Raw genomic sequence first — 18,855 nt, 5'->3', positions numbered from 1 at the left:
CCAAGGTGCCTGTACTCACCGCCTTGCTGGTGGCAGCCAGCTGCTCTTTGGGCCGCCCCAGCCCCCCGTCCGCGCGTGCCGCTGCCTGCCTCTGCATGTGCCTCTCCTCTGCCCCACTCCCCAGCTCTCTGGCGACTCAGGTTTCCTTGTCTTTCGCTCTCCTCTGTTCTCCTCTCCTCCTCTCTGCGTCCAGCCAGCTCAGGGGGCTCCTGTCTTTCCCGAGGAGCCTCCCTGCTGCCTCTGTTTTCTGCTTCACCCTATGCTGTCATCCTCTCCCTGCCCTAAAATGTCTATTTATAACTGAAGTGTCCGAGGCACAAAGACCTGCGTTCCTCTCTTTTTCCTCCTCTTTGAAACTTGCCCTTGCTCTCTCTCTTTTCTTTGTCTGCTTCTTCCCCTCCCTCTTTCATCACATCTCTCTCCCTCTCTCTTCATTCCATCCCTTATCTTATCCCTTCTTTCCATCATTCTCTCCCCATTCCATCTCTAACTCTCTATATCCCTTCCCTCCTCCTCCACCCCTTCTCTCTCCCCCTTTCCTCCACAGGGTTATTTTTTCCTTTTCCCTCCCTCGATCCTTCTGCCTGCAAAATATACACCCAGACATTTTTTGTCCCCTAGTCCTCCTGTCCTCCTAACCCTCTTTCCTCCACTAAAGAGAGACTGTGGAAGCATTTCAGAAGATGGATGGATGGATGGATGATGTATTTATCAGAGCGGTGAGGGCAGGGGTGCAGGTGAATATCTGCCCCTTTGTCAAAGGGACGTTACAATAAGGTACCATGAGCCCAATAGCATCTGTGAGCTTTAGCAGGTACCAGAGAGACTACAATCGGAGGTAACTATTAAGGGGGGGCACGGACACTGTGGTGGGGATGATGGGGGCTATATGGGCATGTATGTGTTGTTTTACAGGGACTTTACACAGGTCAGGGTGGTGCTGCCAACCTGGGCTTTACTCACCACCCCCCTGACTCCTCAGAACCGGTATAAACCAGTCTGCTAGTCATACTGCAGCTATTTCACAAATTAAAAAAAATAAAATGAAAAACAGGCAAGACCGTTAAGTCAGCAAGTTGTCCCCAACAGAGATGAGACTGTGCAGAGCCTGATAAGCGCTGTCATGAATGCACACTCCCCTCCCAGTCTGTTTCTGTTCACTTCCAGGTCCTTCACGTGAAGCTTCTCCAACATCTCCCTCTATTGGCCAGTGGAGCAACTGCACCCATCAAATTCAACATGTGGGGAACACAAGAGCCTTGTATGCAGATTATTCCATCCTATTCTGGATCTGTCGGTTTGATGAACCAGTGGAATAGAAGCGTGTCAGAGGCAAGTTCTGTGACTTTAATGTGTTGAGCTGGTGCTCACATGGAATTATGGGACAATGGCTAATCACGGTGAATAACAGCTGACTGGACGGGTCAAAGCACGGGTCAGGCACTGTGTGGACATGGCCGAGACCCCTGTGAACAGGCAGAGGTTCTGATCCAGGATGCATCCGGACATCAGTTGATGGCACCACGTTGTGAAAGTGGGTGAGCTGGGCAATACTGTGGTGGCCGGGGGGGGGGGGGGGTGGTGCTGAGTTTTTATTCGCTCAGCAGAAACGCAAATGCTTAAAAAACAAACTCTTTACAGTGAAAGATGTGTCCCAGAAAGTTTGGCCTCACCGCGCTGAAGTTGTGGAAGATCCCAACGCTGTGAGGAGGCGGCGATTCGAGGGGGAACTGCAGGAAGGGCTTCATGTCCAGGTGCGGCTGGATCACACCGGGGGTCCTCAGGAAGGCCGGTACGGCCCCGGTACGGCTGATACTGCCTGTGGGGGGGGAGGGGGGGGGGAGAACGTCAGGACCCGCTGACTCACTGGGGAGCTCAGCGCTGCTCAGGTCACGCTCCAACTACCCCCAGGAACCAGCAGCATCACAAATACACGCTCCTATTCAGACGGTCCAGTGCATTCAATTTGGTTATTACAGGACAAAAGCCAAATACCTAGAAAAGACAAATGACTTTTCATATTGATCTTGTCCTGTTGAACAGAAAACGTAATAACATGCCATCGTATTCAAATGAGATAATTGTGGTCTTCTGTAAATAAAATCTTTGCCTATTGTACAGCCGCCCTTACTGTCCCTCAGCCCCCCCCCCCCCCGTGAGGCGATATCTTCTAAAACCAGAAAAACAAAGTACACTCCCATCCATAATCACTTTCCGGTGTATGATTTTTTCCTCTGATCAAAACCAGCATTTACTTGAATGTTTTTTTTTCATCAGTTCAGAATCTTAGAACAAAGAGGGACCATTTGAAAACCAAAGCAGGGAGCTGCCTGTGCTCATGTGAAATAACCATTTCTAATGTCTCCCCAGGAAGTGGGCGGGGTTGTGTCCACTGCACTCACCCTGTTCCCCAAACATGTATCCTAATTAAAATTGTTTTCAGCTGTTTCACAATAGTCGCTCAGGGCTGAAAATGCAGGAAGTCCTGGCAGAACCTTCTGGAGCTGGCTGATAGCAACACAGGAATTTCAATAACAAACATCATATTTTTACATGTTTGGGTAAATGTTGAATAATGATATTACAAAAGCCCCCCACGTCACCTCTCCCCTCTACTCTCTCCCTCTCTCACTTCTACCTCCCCTCTTCTCTCTCCTTCTCTCTCTCTGTCTTCTCTATCTGTTTTCTCCTTTCTCTCTCTGCCCCATTCCTTCTTCTTCTCTCTCTCTTTCTCTCTATCCTCCTTTCTAAACCTTCGCCCTCTTCTTTGTTCCTCTCCCCTCCTCTCGACTCCCTGCTCTCCTGTCCTCTCTCTCCCCTCCTTCTTCTCTATTTCACCTTTCACCTATCCTCTTCCTATCTTTCTCCCTTCTCCCCTCTACACCCTCCTTCCCCCTCCTCTCATCTCCTCTCCCCTCTTCTCCTCCCCTCCTCCCTTGTCCCTCCTCTTCCCCTTCTCTTCTCCCTTCCTCTTCTCTCCCCTCCCCCTTCTCCTCTCCTCCTCTCAACACCACTCCTCTCCCCTCTTCCTCTCCCTTTCTCTCCTCCTCCCCTCCTCTCTTCTCCCTCTTCTCCCTTCTTCATCCTATCCCCTCCTCCCTCTCTTCTCTTCTTCAGCCCTCCTCTGTTCTCTCCTCTCCTCCCCTTCTCTCACCTTTTCCCCTCCTCCTCTCCTCTCCTTTCTTCTACCTCCTCTCCCTTCCTCATCCTCTCCTCCCACTCTTCTCCTCTCTTTCCCATCTTCTCCTCTCCACCCCCTCCTTTCCTCCCTCACTTCTCCTTTCCCGTCCTCACTTCACCACTCAGTTCCCTTCCTCTCCCCTCCTCCTCTCCTCTCCCTTCCTCTGCCCTCCCCTCCTCCCCCCCTTGCCCCTCTCTCCTCCCTTTCGGCTTTGCTGTGGCTACGTCTCTCAGGCGTCTTGCACGTTTCCCCTGGGAGCCTAAGCAGCTTAAGCTTCACAGCTGGCCTGCTGCAGATACCAGCTTCTCCCCAATAAGCGCTCTTTCTTTGCTCATTGCTTTCTACTTCATGCTGTCCCCCTTCTCCACCCGGCCTGCTCCTACCCCATGCTGCATCACCCCCAGCATTCTGCCCCCCCTCCTATCCCCTTTCAGCCAGCTGTCCATCAGTCACTGCAGTCACAACACAGCCAAGGAAAGCCTCCAGGAATCCTACCTTAGTGAACAAATACGAAGCCATTGCAAGCAGCATAACTATACCGTGACGAGCGAGGCAGGAAGCACACGCCATCTCGCCTGTATAATAAGCATTTGTTTTTTTTCACACGTAATGGCAGCCTTGGTCTGGTGGACCCCAGGCTTGGATGGGGTGGCCTTGCAGCAGACGAGGATGATGGAGATGCTGCTCAGATTCCCACAACATGGCGGGAATCCATAATTACATGCCGCACTATAATCACTCCTACTATACGGCCAGTGATGAGTCCTTACTGCTGCACAATGACAGTATTGCACACTGCCCTTCACTATTCCACATCTGCACTTTATCAGCACTGTATATCTCTTGCTATTCACACATCGTTCCCTGATGCACCAGCTATTAATTGCATATTTATTATTTCCCTCTTTTGTCTTGTACTGACTCGTTTCTTATTGCACTGTTGTTGGTCTTATTGTTTCCCCTTGCACTTCTCCCCTATGCACCTGTCTCCTCCCCCTATTGTCCCCCTATGCACCTGTCCCCTCCCCCTATTGTCCCCCTATGCACCTGTCCCGTCCCCCTATTGTCCCCCCATGCAACTGTCTCCTCCCCCTATTGTCCCCCCATGCACCTGTCTCCTTCCCCTATAGTCCCCCCCATGCAGCTGTCCCCTCCCCCTATAGTCCCCCCCATGCAGCTGTCCCCTCCCCCTATAGTCCCCCCCATGCAGCTGTCCCCTCCCCCTATAGTCCCCCCCAAGCAGCTGTCCCCTCCCCCTATAGTCCCCCCCATGCAGCTGTCCCCTCCCCCTATAGTCCCCCCCATGCAGCTGTCCCCTCACCGTGCTCCTCCGTGTGACAGTAAAAGCAGTGAGCGGAGTACAGGCCCCACAGGAGACCCGGCCCAGTCAACGCACCACTGATGGACGCTTTTCCAGTGGCGTCCTACCATCCGCACGTCCTCACATCAGACAGCCGTGCAAATGACTTGCTAATTGGCTCAAACAGAGGAGCGAAGCAGAAATACTGACAGGGATCTTCTTAATTAATTGGCTGAGCAGGGGCCGGTGAAAGGTTACAGCTGGAAGCCCTGGGCACTGCCAAGAAATACTGCCCCCACTGCTCTGCACCCCTGCCTCCGTTTCGGGCCCCTCTCACTTCGTTAATGCTAATATTTGGTGGGACGGGATCGATTAAGGGTTAATGGCTTATTGGATTTTGGGAAGATTACTGGAGTGAAAACTGGAGCTTATCGACTCTCTCCCACCCTCATCTTGTCCCCGGGTTCAGCCCCACCCCACCCCCCCCCCCCCACACCGCCTGTTCATGCTTTAGTGTCTAAAGATCAAAAAGACCTTCTAATGTTGTCATATTTATCTAACTGATTAAAACGAGTGCTTTCAGCTAATCAACCATCCCACATCTACAGAGTCCTGCCTCCACTCCGTATGTGTGGAGTTTAAATGTTCTTCCAGTGTTGCATGGGTCCAAAGAAATGCAGCTGATTTGTGTCTCTAAACCTCCAGAGTGGCCCCGGCCTTGGCTGCCATGTTGCCTGGGACAGGCTCCAAATGACCATCACCTGGGTTAAGGACGATGGATGGATAGATATTCATTGTTTTATAAGCTACTACTGTTGATTAAAAGAAAAGGCGATACGGAGGAAAGCTGAAAGCGTTTCCTGCCCCCTCAAAGGAAACTGCAGGGTGGTAGCCCAAGACAAACGAAATACAGATAATAATTCAAAACATGTAGGTCTGGACTGTCTCTGTAGGACAGCAGTCCACACTGTATTGGAGTCAGTGGAAGGAGAGTGGAGTGAATGAAATTAACATAAAGCACAGGATATTGTTAAATGTTACATGTATTGTCTTGTGTTTTGTTTGCGCTGCTCGATGGGCTGCTACCCCAGTCTCATTGTACTGTTGTATACAATGAAAATAATCAATCTTGAATCTTGAATGGAGACATTAGCATTAGCGTAGGAGAGAAGCAGTCGTCTGTTACCATGATTATGCTACTTCGGTGCTGCTCTTCAGTTTCAGTCCGGAGTCAAAGATGCCTGACATCCCTGTATTTTCCCCAGTCCCTTTCACTCTCCCTCTCTTGTTTGCATAAGCCACTCTTCTGGATATGACTTATCTACCCAGCATCGGCTTCTGTCTGCTTGTCACAAGGCAAGCAAAGATTTAGAGAGTAATTGCATTGGATGCTGGACATGAATCATGGCAGGACAAGACAGGGAGTGTCTCCCGCATGAAAGCTGCAGCTCACACTCATTATTATCCAATAAAATCTGGGGGGGGGGCTTGCTGGTGTGTGTGTGTGTGTGTGTGTGGGGGGGGGGGTCCTCCTGGGGAGAGTGGCGGCAGACCCCAGTGGCAGCACCCCCCTCCCCAAACGATCCTGGATGTTCACAGCATGCTTCTCTAACACAGATGTCTGAGGACACAGGAATGAAACCTCCGACAAAAGGATCGATGTCTGCGTTGGGGGGTGGGGGGAGTCACAGCGTGATAGGGGTGTGAAGCTGTTTCAATCAGTGGCCCCCATGGAGCTGGTGTGTCGAGCTCGTTGTTGGCTTTGAAACGGTTTCTTTTTTTCCATCGCTGCCAGGCTCAAAACCTGAACCTGCGGGTGATCTTAATGCTGTGACCGTGAGGCACTACAGCTACAGGCCGATAAACATGCTGTTACGGGACCAGCCAATGAGCAATCACAGGTAACACGGGCCTACAGGGCCAGCCAATCATTATTCACACATTCCTGCAGGGCCAGCCAATGAACATTCTCACATACCTATGGGTCCAGCCAGTGAGCATTTCCTAGTATGTCACATGTATCTAAAGTGTATATTTGCTTTTAACTTCAGAATTTATAAAAGTTGTCTGTCTTAGTTTAATATAATTGGGCAAACAGCAGGTTTTGTACATGGTTACATAAGTAAACGCATGATTTGTGAACTGTAAATGCATCAATAAGACTCTGATATTACCATATTATTATAAGGGTCCAAAATACATGTTGAAGGTCAATCTGAAGCTAAATATTCAAGCAGAAATATCTCCAGGCCTAATTATTATCCCAGTAAATGTTTAGGCTACTTCCTAACAGGTGCTTCATTGCATTTTAAAGGACATGATATTTCAAAATGACCAAGGACACTGATACGGAAGGGGAGGGGTTTTGGATGAAAACACAGAGTTCGAGACAGAGGCAGAGACAGAGGCAGGCTGTTAAGGATCACTGAGGCAGCAGAGGCATCATGGCAAAGCTGTTTTGCCGTTATGAAGACATTTGCTTGCAGGTGTACAGAGCTGTCTGGCTGTGTGTGCCGCTGTCAGCGTTAGCTGTAACTGATCTAGCCTCTCTTAGATTTCAGCTGACTGTTCTCCTCATGTCTTTCGGCCCGTTTGGTCATCCGTCAGCCCGTCTGTCAGTGGGAATCTCTCTCTGCACGCGGGCATCAACCAGCATGCCAACATAGCTCCGGTCAGGAAAACCGAGAGTGATTCAAAGCTGCCAGAGAACAGGGTGGAACCGGGCAGCCAGGTTGCCGCAGTAACAGTGGTTCTGGAACCGTCAGTCAGATCCCTGTTAGGTTGCATGCCTTGCCTATCCCCATGGCTGATGTAGACAAATCACTGGCAGATAAACCAGAGTATTACCGCAGTGGAAACATTGGTGCCCCATCTGATCCAGTCATTTTGTGATACAAAAACATCTCTCTGATAGATATAGTACGAAGCTAAACATCAGAGCCCAACTTACTGCCCGACTTGTGCGAAGTGGCAAACAGAAATGACTGGCAGCCATATTCGCTTGGATCCAGCCTCGCTGAATAAGCCAACCCCATTTCTGCATCCCAGGTCGAACCCCAGGAGCGAAGCTCCCTCCTCTGCCCTCAAATAAGAGCAAGATGGCTCAGACCATCCATGCATAGTTTTTTTTTCATATTGCGCCCCCTGTCTTTTGGATGACTTATTACATAATACCACCCTGCATTCTCCATTTTCTGAGGAGTCTTTCTTTAAAACAGATGTGGCAAAGGAGATAAAAGTTAGGCAAAGCCTGCGGATTATCCCAAAAGTCAATACAGGCACCCGATGACGTGACTTTGAACATCAAATCCCTGCTTTTCAGATATTAGGAGTGGCCTCAGGTGACATTTTTAGGATAGTGATCTTATAATCGCTGACATTTTTATGGTTTTCATATGGGTTTATGGTGCACGGTAAACTTTAGATGAAACGTGAGACTTTCCTCTTATCTGTCACTGATGTTCTCCCACTGACTCTCAGTCGGTTTATATGTCCAGGCTGCTCATCTTACGCTGCCCGTCAGTAGGCCTGAGCTCTGTCAGGAAACCTTACTGCTCGTTACTTCTTCCTCACACTTCCTCACACTTCCTCACATTTCCTCACACTTCCTCACACTTCCACATATTTCCTCACACTTCCTCACACTTCCTCACATTTCCTCACACTTCCTCACACTTCCTCACACTTCCACATATTTCCTCACACTTCCTCACATTTCCTCACACTTCCTCACACTTCCTCACATTTCCTCACACTTTCTCACACTTCCTCACATTTCCTCACACTTCCTCACACTTCCACATATTTCCTCACATTTCCTCACACTTCCTCACACTTCCTCACATTTCCTCACACTTCCTCACATTTCCTCATATTTCCTCACACTTCCTCACATTTCCTCACACTTCCTCACACTTCACACTGCTGCTGGAGTTTCAGAGCCCATGAATCAACCAGTGTTCGGACATCCTATCGTCACTGTTTTCCACTACGATATAGCACGTCAGTACAAATGTACAGTATCTATATTTGCACCTGTTTTTCTCTGCCTTGTCACAATAAATTACACATTTAAACCAACGTTTCAGAAATAACACCAAAGAGGTGGAAACACATTTAAGGATTTTACTATATATCGTGCTTTTTGAATTTACTTAAAAATATGAAGAAAAACCTTGCAAAAGCTTGATACATCTTTGCTTTGGTGAAGCATGGCCACATGGAGAATGTATCTCTCATGACCACAAGGGGGTGCACTGGAGACTCATGCATCTTGCCTCCTGACAGGCAGGTTACCTGATAGTTTTCCGTGACATTTCCACCCACCTTGAGCAGAACGGCCCTATTTTAGGCATTGGAAGTGTGTGCGTCAGCATGTCAGAGGCACAAACCCCTGGACACGCCATTCGGACTGCACCGTATTCCCCAAGGTCTGACCAAAGGAGCACGCCCCCTTGAATCATGCAGCATTGCACTAATTCAGTAGCTGAATATCTGCTTCCTCTTTCCAGCAGTATCTCCTCCCCCGCCCATCACAGATTATCAAAGTTCTCTGCTTCTCCGCCGCGCTCTGCTCCTGCGCCCAGCGTCTCAGCCGCGCTGGCGTAACATGGACGGCAGCCTCGCTGCTGACGTTACCGGCCGTCCGCATGCAGCCCCATGTGACGTTTGCTGACAACGGGAAGGATTAATCGCCCCACTCAAACAAAATCGTCTTGCCCTCCCGTGTCATCCAGAACCTTCTGTGATTTATTCATGTTATTTAGTCCCCCCCCCCCGGCACCCCCCACTGCTATTGAACAACGTGTCTCACCTCAGACCTCCAAAACATACTCTAACGACATCACTGGATCGGTTCATTTGCCAGGAAATCAAACAGGCAGACACTGCTATGCTTCACATGATGCAGGCAATAAATGAATGAAGTGTGCAGATTGGCTGGGCGAGTCTGATTATTACTGTCCTCCCCACATGCCGAGCCTTCCAGTCCCGATACCAAGTCAAAACAAAATATGGGACGAGAATCACACACCATAACACGATACCGCAGATAACGCATCTCAAGGCAAAACAGGAGAAGTAATTACAGTCATTGTAGACATGTGGTTCTGAGCTAGTCATTATTTTGCGACACTGCCAAGATCTATGGTTCTTAAACAACTAGCCGGTTATCTTATACACGTGTGATGGATTATAAAATTTTAAGAAAGGCATTCGTCATTAAGGTCTGATCAGCACATTGAGCCGCAGGTGCTAGCGGGACGACAGAAGAAACTACTGAACGTGAGATTGTCGGCGTCAACGGCAGACGTTTAATAACAGGGTGGATGAGCGTAATGACACTTCAAGCTGATAACAGCCCCGCGGAGAGTGACTCCCTCGTCTATACACTACAGTTCTAGCACATAGGTGAGGCTGTAGTTTTGTCTAATTGCTATCCATGGTGTCTAATTTGCTGAGGACAAAAAAAACATGAATACCTCAACTGGTGGTGGCGGGCAGGGGGACGTGTCAGCTGTCCTGGATCAGATCTAAGATTGTCCCTGTGCAGCTCTGACTCACACACCTGGCCTGCTTTATCCCCAGGTAATTCCTCGGACACCTGCCAAGCCTAACAGAACCAGCCCACACAGGTTGGGTCCTCTGAAGTGAGGAGGAACTTTCTGTGTGCTGGCAGTTTTCTTCGAGGTCTTTGGATTACGCCATTGTCTTCTCAGCCCCGAGTTCCTTTGTCCTTCAGCTAGGATCTGGCACTGGCTTCGGGGTGAAGAGATTTACAGCTGCCAGCCCAATGCGGCAGTGCCGTGGCTTCTGAGCCTCAGAGAGGGTAGGGGGGGGGACTTTAAATCTATGCATGGCACACCTTTATGGTGAAGCTGAGGCCGGCTGGACGGATGGTCGCTCGTGAGAAGTTCTCCCTGGCTTTCATACCAAGTACAGAAAAATGCTGACATCCCGGCTCTGAGCACTTAAAGCACATGGAAACCTAGTCCGACCAGTTCCATCATCCACATACGCAGTCCAACCAGCTCCATCCTCCACATGCCCAGTCCGACCAGCTCAATCAATCCAAACTCTCTTGGGTTTTGTCCAAATTCAGCCACCTCAGGTTACAGGTAGCCAAACGTTCTAGTATAGAGTGTGAGGGCCTTCATACTGATAACCGCAGTAATTCCCAGATTATCTCCCTGCGTTGGAATAACTCTGTGTTTTGAGAAACCTCTGTGTGTTTGGTTTTACTCTTCCCACAACTATTTCTCAGAAGCCTGTGAAAATGAGCCAAACCAGAGGAGAAAGGAGCAAGCAGTAACATCTGAAAATTTATGGTACTTGTTATTTTCTGAATAGTGCCTCTGTGACCTGAGCCTGTGAGATATATCCACACACCATTTACCTTTACTCACTCATCTTCTCAGAAGAGCTGGGTCTTTAAAGATGGCACAGCAAAACTAACCCAACTCTGCAAAGTCTCCTCGATTTGTGAATGAGATACTGGAGAAATCCTACAAATCAATCTTAGGTACCATCAATACTTATCTCACCCTGCTATCGAGACTTGAAATGATTGCTTGACATTTGTGCCTGACCAACATCTCTAACTCTAACACACCAAGTCTTACAATAGCCATTACCATAAATTCCTGCAAGGAATAAAGACTTCAGAGAAATGAATTACTAATATACTGCCTAAAATTAAATGTCTCCATTTCGCTACTTCTCCTTTTGGACAAGAATACACTCACGCCCTCTGGCAGCTTGCATTTCTCCTTCCAGTAAACGCTCGATCCAGTGTTTTGGATTCCACTGATTCCTCGGAACGACGTCCAACGAGCAGCTGGCTTTGGCTGCCATATTAAGCCAAAGATCGTGTCACCCATTCCACCGGCGACACCCCATGCGATCATCTTCTTCTGCGGGTCATTTCAAAACAGGTTGGCCACACGTTCTAATTTTAGAGGCATCTTAAATTGACGCCTTACACTAGTAAGTTACTTACGAAAATATGCTAGTAAACCACACGCAGTGTCACTAGCTCAAGGGGAATCTCATAATGAAAGCTGTGATTCTTGCCTGGTTTTGTGCATTTTAATTACCTGGATGGAATTTAGATTTATCTCTGTAGGTTGTTATCTTTCTCATGCAAACTCTCCCTCCTACCTTCCTTGTGTGACCTATTTCCATTTCTTTTCCACTTCCTCTGATTTACGCTATTACCTCTAAGCCTTTGAAGCCAAGGCAGCTTTTATATAAAATCATGTGTATTTATAAAGTCACACGTCCAGCCCCTGCCCAAAGCTCACATTTCAGACATACATATGAAGGCATGCATTTGAGCCGACACAGGGCAAAGAAGAAAATATCACGAGGAAGCATGTGGCTTGTTTTACTGTGTATGTTTCTGACAGAAAATGCAACCTCGTGAAAATACCTTAGTGTTCATTAACCTTCGTGCAGCTTACACAGACAAAAACGGCAGATTTTCAAGCGTGTGTGTGTGTGCCCACTGTCAGAGCAGGACCAAGATGATCCAAAACGTGCAGTTACTAAGTGAGAGCCTGGCAAAAACAATTCAGAGCCAAAGGACAATGAGGAATGTATGATGTGTGTGTGTGTGTGTGTATGGAGGTACGCCTGTGTCTCTGGGTGATGGAATCAAATCTAAAAGGCTGACTCTCTCCTCATTGGACAACTGGCTAACTATTTCTCCTCATTGGCTAAATGACTTAGTAATATCTCCTCATTGGCCACCTCACAGACATAGTCATCGCCAGCTTAAGCCAACCGGCTATGAACATAAGAACATAAGAACATAAGAACTCTTTATGATGTGATAGGATGGAAATGGTGACAATAAATCAGTGCAGACATTATTATTATCATTATTATTATTATTGTTATTTTTATATTTTTTTATTCCCATCACCTCTTGCTGCACCCTTTTTGCCGTCCTGCCCAAAGCCCGGGCAGCCTGCACACCATTAGCATGCAGTGCTCCCGCTGCTTCATTTGCAAGCTGCTGATGGATGGCTGATACAATCTGAGTAATTGCCGCACGCTGGAGATGGGGGGGAATGAGGCAGAACACACGGTCCGCCAGTGAGCAGCGGAGGAATGTGATAGAGGCGCCGCGGTCAAGGTCAGGGGCTAGTGTGTCTGCTGATGTATGATTTCGCAGGAATTACTGGCGGTGACAGACATTGTGCGCTTGTCAGTATGCCGGTCTCTACGGCACCCAGCTGAGATCCCCAGACGTGACACTGGAAAAGTAAATACGGGAATAAATAAAGCCTGGTGACGATGTAGCGAGTGACGGGGTGGGGGCTTAGCTACCTGGCAGCTCAGCACTGCGTCTGCTCCTTTGTGTTCCCAGCGTCTGCCTTTCCCATCATTGTATCTGTGTATAAACAGCCCATTTGCTGGCCGTCTCCTCTGCTCTGCTGTTTCATTACAGGCCTTTGTTATTCCTCTTTTCCATTCACTCCTGATCTCCATTTCATCCTGTGTCCCTGTCTGTCTCTCTCCATCCTTCCATTTCTCTTTGCCTCTGCTTCTTCATCTTTCTACCTCTTCCCGTATTTCTCTCTGTCTCTCTCACCTTCTTTTTGTCTCCCTGTCTCACCATTTCTCCTCCTTTTCTCTCTCTCTTTCACCATTTCTCCTCCTTTTCTCTCTCTCTGTCTTACCATTTCTCCTCCTTTTCTCTCTCTCTGTGTCTCTGTCTCACCATTTCTCCTTCTTTGTCTCTGTTTCACCGTTTCTCCTCCATTTCTCTCTCTCTCTCTGTCTCACCATTTCTCCTTCTTTGTCTCTCTGCCTCACCATTTCTCCTCCTTTTCTCTCTCTCTCTGTCTCACCATTTCTCCTCCTTTTCTCTCTCCCTGTCTCTCTGTCTCACCATTTCTCCTTCTTTGTCTCTCTGTCTCACCGTTTCTCCTTCTTTTCTCTCTCTCTGTCTCACAGTTTCTCCTCCTTTTCTCTCTCTCTGTCTCACTGTTTCTCCTCATTTTCTCTCTCTCTGTCTCACCATTTCTCCTCCTTTTCTCCTTCTTTGTCTCTGTCTCACGTTTCTCCTCCTTTTCTCTCTCTGTCTCACCGTTTCTCCTCCTTTTCTCTCTCTCTCTTTCTCTGTCTCACTGTTTCTCCTCCTTTGTCTCACTCTCTCTCTGTCTCTCTCTCTCAGCTTGTCACTCTCTGACTTGCGACTCTCTGCCTTTTCGTCTCACTCTCTCTGTCTTCCTGCCTCTTCTCCTGTTCCTCTCTCTCTTCCCCGCTCTATTTCTCTGTCACCATTTCTCTCTGCAGTAGATGATTGCGAAAACTGACCCCACGTGACACGCATCCCAAATCACCCCCTACCCTCCTCCACAGTGCTTCCCATCCATGTAATAGGGTTCAGTGGCATCCATATCCACTCAGATTAGCAGGAAGGAAGCAGAAGCCCCCTTACACACAAATGGAAAACAAACACGCCGCACATCATTCCATGTAAATGAGACAGAAGATGTAGCTGGTACAGATTTGACTGCAGTGTACCCATGGGACCTGAAATCGGGACTATCACTCAAGTGGACTGCTGAGCCACATGCACGCCTTTGTAGTCTCGTACATTCAGAGATTCCAAGCTGTGTTCGCTTTCGGGAAAAATCAGAATGAGAAACCTACTGGCAAGATTTTAGATTAGATTAAATTAGATTAGTTGAACTTTATTGAGCCCAGAGGGGATTTTTTTTTGTTAATTTCACAAACCAGCTGCATTAAGAACAGCATGTATTTGCATGTTGAGGTGTTACCTCTCACTTTAACGGTTTTTAATCGCTGACGCTGGTGGATTTAGAGCAGTGGCTGGTGTTGAGGGTCGTTAAGGGTAGTTCCAGGTACTTCCCTGAGGGCCTTGACCAATTTGCTTAAACTCATTGCATCGCTTCACTCAGGAAATGCAGCAATATAAGTAGATAAAATGTTATATTGTTGGCTAGTATATAAAACACTCTTCGGTTTCCCTCTTATTTTTCCCAGAATTAGCAATGGGGGCCAGAATCTAAGATCAGGATCGAAGTCATGGGTAGAATAACAGCAGAATATCAAAATGAAAGAATTTCCTCTGTAAGTATTGCGGGGGCCAATCGGAGTTAAGTTATGTGAATGTGAATGGGCGTAATAGCGGCACTGGCATCGCATCCGGCGGCCCCCCGACTGAGCAACACGGCTGCCAGTGGCAGGCATTGACTTTACAGCTGGAATTAAAAGTGATCGCATCCCGACTCTGAAAGCTGCTCTTCAGCTACTGAACGTCTCCCGTTTTCAAGCATTGAAGGGAAGTTTAAGCCAAGAATCACTGTTTGTCACGAGCAGCCGCATGGATCACAGGCGCGTGTCGCTAATCTATGGCCAGTAAAAGCAGCTGATGTAAATAACAGCATCCTTCACGCAGGAAGGACGAGCGGAGCCCCGGACGCCCGCTCTCCAGCAAACACTTTCCGGGGGGGGGGGGGGGGGTTGGTGATATAATGCCTGCCTCCTGTGTTGTTTTCTGGACGAGTGAAATCCACGCTGATGGATTGGCCATTAAATCAACTTTACTGCCATTCCCTGCCTGACTGCGGCCAGTTCTATAGAGAACGGGAGGAGCCGAAATCATTCACCCACGGTGGGTGGGAGAGTGGGTGTGAGACTCACTCCTCGGCCAGAAAAGAATGGGGGGGGGGGGGGAGACTGAAGCTATGAAATGTAGACCTGTCACACTGGGTTTATGGCATTAGCAGGCTGCTTGAAAAATCCTGTCCATAAACATCATTAAAGTTATTAAACATTAAGCTGGAATGTGACAGCCATTCTGACAGTGTAAAGATGTGGCCACCTTGAGAAGGTCAGGTGACTGCGAGTACTACGTCATGTGACTGCGAGTACTACGTCATGTGACTGCGAGTACTACGTCAGGTGACTGAATATTGTGCTAATCCAGACTCCGTGGCCCTTGTAGCGTTAGCTCTTTTAGCGCTGTTAGCCCTCTTAGCGCTTTTGTTTTTCTCTCCTGTCCCCGCTGCACTGCCTGCTGTCATTTGCACTCCCCGAGTTGTACACAGAAGTCTTCTCTTTGTTTTTGCTTGCCGCCGCTGTTTGTGCTGACCCCGTTCCTGCCCCAATTCACTGTTATCTCAAGCAGGAAACCCCTGCAACCTGATATCCCTCCGTGTCGCATTGTCCCATTCGCCGTGGTGACAGGAGCGATTCTCGTACACAGCTCTGATTGGTTGTTCCTGAGAGACTCGTAACTAGCCAGGCTGCTTTTGGTATGCTAACTGTCCCATTAGCCTGTAAAACAAATGCCCAGTGTGACTGACTCTGTTTACAATGAAGTTACTCCACATTCCTTCTTTTCTCTGTGAATCCCTGCTATTTCATCCACTCTCTCACATCTTGGCTCACACGCCCTTAGTGGGATACTAATTTGTTCTTTTTGGCCTCCTGAGCCGAAACACAGCCACACACTACGGCAGGGCTGCCCAACTCCAGTCCTGGGGGTCCAGAGCCCTGTGTAGCTTAGTTCTTTCCCTTTTCCACCATAAATGATTCAGCTCAAGAGCTGTGTGTTAATTAGCACAAGTTGAATCAGGTGTGTTAAATGACGGGAAACCCAAAATTGTGCAGGGCACTGGCCCCCCAGGACTGGAGTTGGGCACCCCTGCACTACAGGTTTGTCCTCAGTTATGCTTTCCTGAATTTCTTGCTCCTCATTACGCACCTGTGTGCTACACCCACGGCCAGCTCCTGTATTTGTGACCTCAAAGTCATTCTCATCCAATTAACAGGAAAGTAACGGGCGATTAGTGAGCCATGAATCATTTAGTAGTGCTAGGAATGTGCAGTGTATACAGATATCAGTATGAATGGCTTTGGACGTCTCCGTCCTGATGAATGGGGGGGCTAACACGCTAGCACCTTCTGCTCTTCCCAAATCAGAGGGAACCACGTGGGGGAGGAGAATGGCGGAGGAGAGGGGGGGGACGGAATCAAGCACCTGTGTGAGTGTGGATGCCAGTGTGTGTGAGCGTGATTTCTCACGTTCAGTGTGGTTCAGGAGGTTCAAGAGCATTCCAGGGCCTTCTGCTTCTCTCACTCTTTCTCTTTCCCTCTTCCTCCCTCTCTGTCTCTCACACTCATTTCCTCTCCCTGTCCCTCTCTCCCTGGCTCTATCCCCCTCTCTGACCTTATCTGTCTCTCTCTCCCTCTCTCCTTGGCTCTCTGTCCGTCTCTGTCTCCCTCTCCTTCTCTCTGTCCCTCTTTGTCTCTCTCCCTCTCTCTGTCCCACTCTGTCACTCTCTCTTTCCTCAGTTACTCTTTGTCTCTCACCCTCTATCTCCTTCCCTGTTTCTGTCCCCCTCTCTTGCTCTCTCCATCCCTCTCTCACTGGCTTTATGTCTCTGTCCCTCACTCTCCCTGTCTCTATCTCTCTCTCCTTCTTGACCTCTCTCTCATTGGCTCTCTGTCTCCTTCTATCTGTCTTTCACTCTCTCCCTCTCTCTCTTACTCTCTCCCTCGCTCTCTGTCCCTCTCACTCTTTCTGTCTGTCTATATTATAAATAACTGAAGTTTGAATACATACCTCCCACACTATTTACTCATTCATTTATTTATTGCCCCCTAATAAGTGTGTCGGAGATACTGTCAGTTGCACCAGTGCACATGCAGTGGTTCCTGATTGTGGCAGGAGTGCACTGGCTCTCTGGGTCGCAGTGCGCATGTCCCAGAGCCTATGAGGGACTCCTGACGAGAGCTGCACGTGACACGGCGTGTGACAGAGCACTGCTGTCGCTCCTGCTCATGCCTGCCATTCTGTTTCTTGTTCATTCATATCCACACTGTATCTACCCCCCCCCCCCCCCCTCATGTATCTCTCCCCATGTCTTTGACTGCGGCAATCCAAAGCAGTCAAATGGAAAATCCATTGATTGTTCCTGATAAAAAAAGAGAGGGGGGGGGGCGGTTATACAGAGGTGAAAAATAAAGAGAACAGTGGAGTGGAGGAAGAGAGGAACAGCAGAATGGAGGTACAAATTCTGCAATAATCCTGCTGTTTGCCGTACTTTCTACATTACCTTAATATCATGATCCTGACTTTGGTTGTGAATTTTTTGACAATACATATTTCAAAAAAACCTGTAAGAAAGATGTTCTTTGTAGGCAGGGCAGGTAACATAAACCAAAAATATAGACAATACGGTGTGTTTTGCACGGGACTTATTGCAGACACCTGGTCAAGAATCTCTCCTGTCTCTTGCTCTGCGGAGGCAAAAATGTTCATGAATATAATTAGACTGCCCCTATATGCGCTGTTTTCATGTCTTGTAAATAAAGAGCTGCAAAATGGAGAGAAGGTGAGAGCAAGCAGCCAACAGGAGCTCCAGCACCTGAGGGTCGCCCAGAGAGACCAGTCAGTGCTGCTCATGTTAGCACTCAGACTGGATGTGCAGAAATGGGCAGGTCACATACAGGCTTTCTGCAGCCCGGCAGAAGGAAAAAGGCAAGTGTATTATGGGAAATGTGTCAGTGAACTGATGCCATTTTCATTTGACTTCTGTGGTTCCTCCAATGAAGTCAGTGGGATCTGATTTATCTGGGTGTGAGACACACTGAGGAAAACAGACCAGGAAGCCAATTCACCAAATGAATTGGGAAGGTGGGAGATTGAATAGAAAATGGAGTGGGGCGGACAGGGGGGGAGGCTGGGGTAAGAGGCACATGAAGGAGACTTTGTGATGTTGTGACGGCTAGGTTGGCTGTATGTTTAGAGATCATTCATGCTGTGTGCTTTCAGAGGGAAATGCCCAGACAGGCCCCTGATCCCACCTTCTGCCCCTTGCTAAATGACTTAGATCCTGATCTCGGAGAGCAGAGAAGCACCATCCCCCAGCCTTTCTGATCTAAATTAATGTGACTTTGTGGGTTCCCCTTGGTCCCACTCTTGCGAGCAATGGAATCTCTTCATTCATCTACATGGTGGACACCCTAAATGAACCCCTAGCTGATCCTAACGCATGACAGTTCAGACCCTTGTGTCGAGAGTAACAGCTGATGAATCAGTCATCCTGGGCCAGATGTTCAGCTCTGGAGGACTGTCTCCTGGAAGACCGTCCAATTGAATAAAATAATGTAGTGCATGTTCATCATGTGAGTTGAGCTTCAGAATAGCCTAATGGTGCCTTCTATCACATTCCTCTTCGTAGCTATGGATTACCCAGGCATGCTCATAACAGCAGAATCGGATATTTGGATATTTGGTATCAGGGAGACATTCAGTTAGGGAGGGAGCTGCCTGACTCATTCCACCAAGCTTTCAGGTTTGTGGGAAAAGTTAAAGACTGAGGTAACACAG

General features: G+C 48.3%; 1 protein-coding gene across 8 annotated transcripts in view; it reads right to left on the bottom strand.

Annotated features, from left to right (window-relative positions):
- LOC111854936 (zinc finger protein 385A-like) overlaps window positions 1-18,855 on the bottom strand; it is a 55,177-nt gene that overhangs the window by 19,495 nt on the left and 16,827 nt on the right. For 7 of the 8 annotated variants that reach the window (XM_023833447.2, XM_023833475.2, XM_023833438.2 and 4 more), the window contains one exon: window positions 1,674-1,819. In XM_023833447.2, coding sequence (XP_023689215.1) covers window positions 1,674-1,819 — 146 coding nt within the window. Of the gene's footprint in view, window positions 1-19; window positions 538-1,673; window positions 1,820-18,855 lie in introns of those variants that run through there. The other variant, XM_023833493.2, reaches the window with a different exon arrangement.

The sequence above is a fragment of the Paramormyrops kingsleyae genome, chromosome 8 (genome assembly GCF_048594095.1).
Source record: "Paramormyrops kingsleyae isolate MSU_618 chromosome 8, PKINGS_0.4, whole genome shotgun sequence".
NCBI classification, from domain to species: domain Eukaryota; kingdom Metazoa; phylum Chordata; class Actinopteri; order Osteoglossiformes; family Mormyridae; genus Paramormyrops; species Paramormyrops kingsleyae.
The sequence above is the reverse complement of the archived record's forward strand: the minus strand, read 5'-3'. Positions and strand labels throughout refer to the sequence as shown.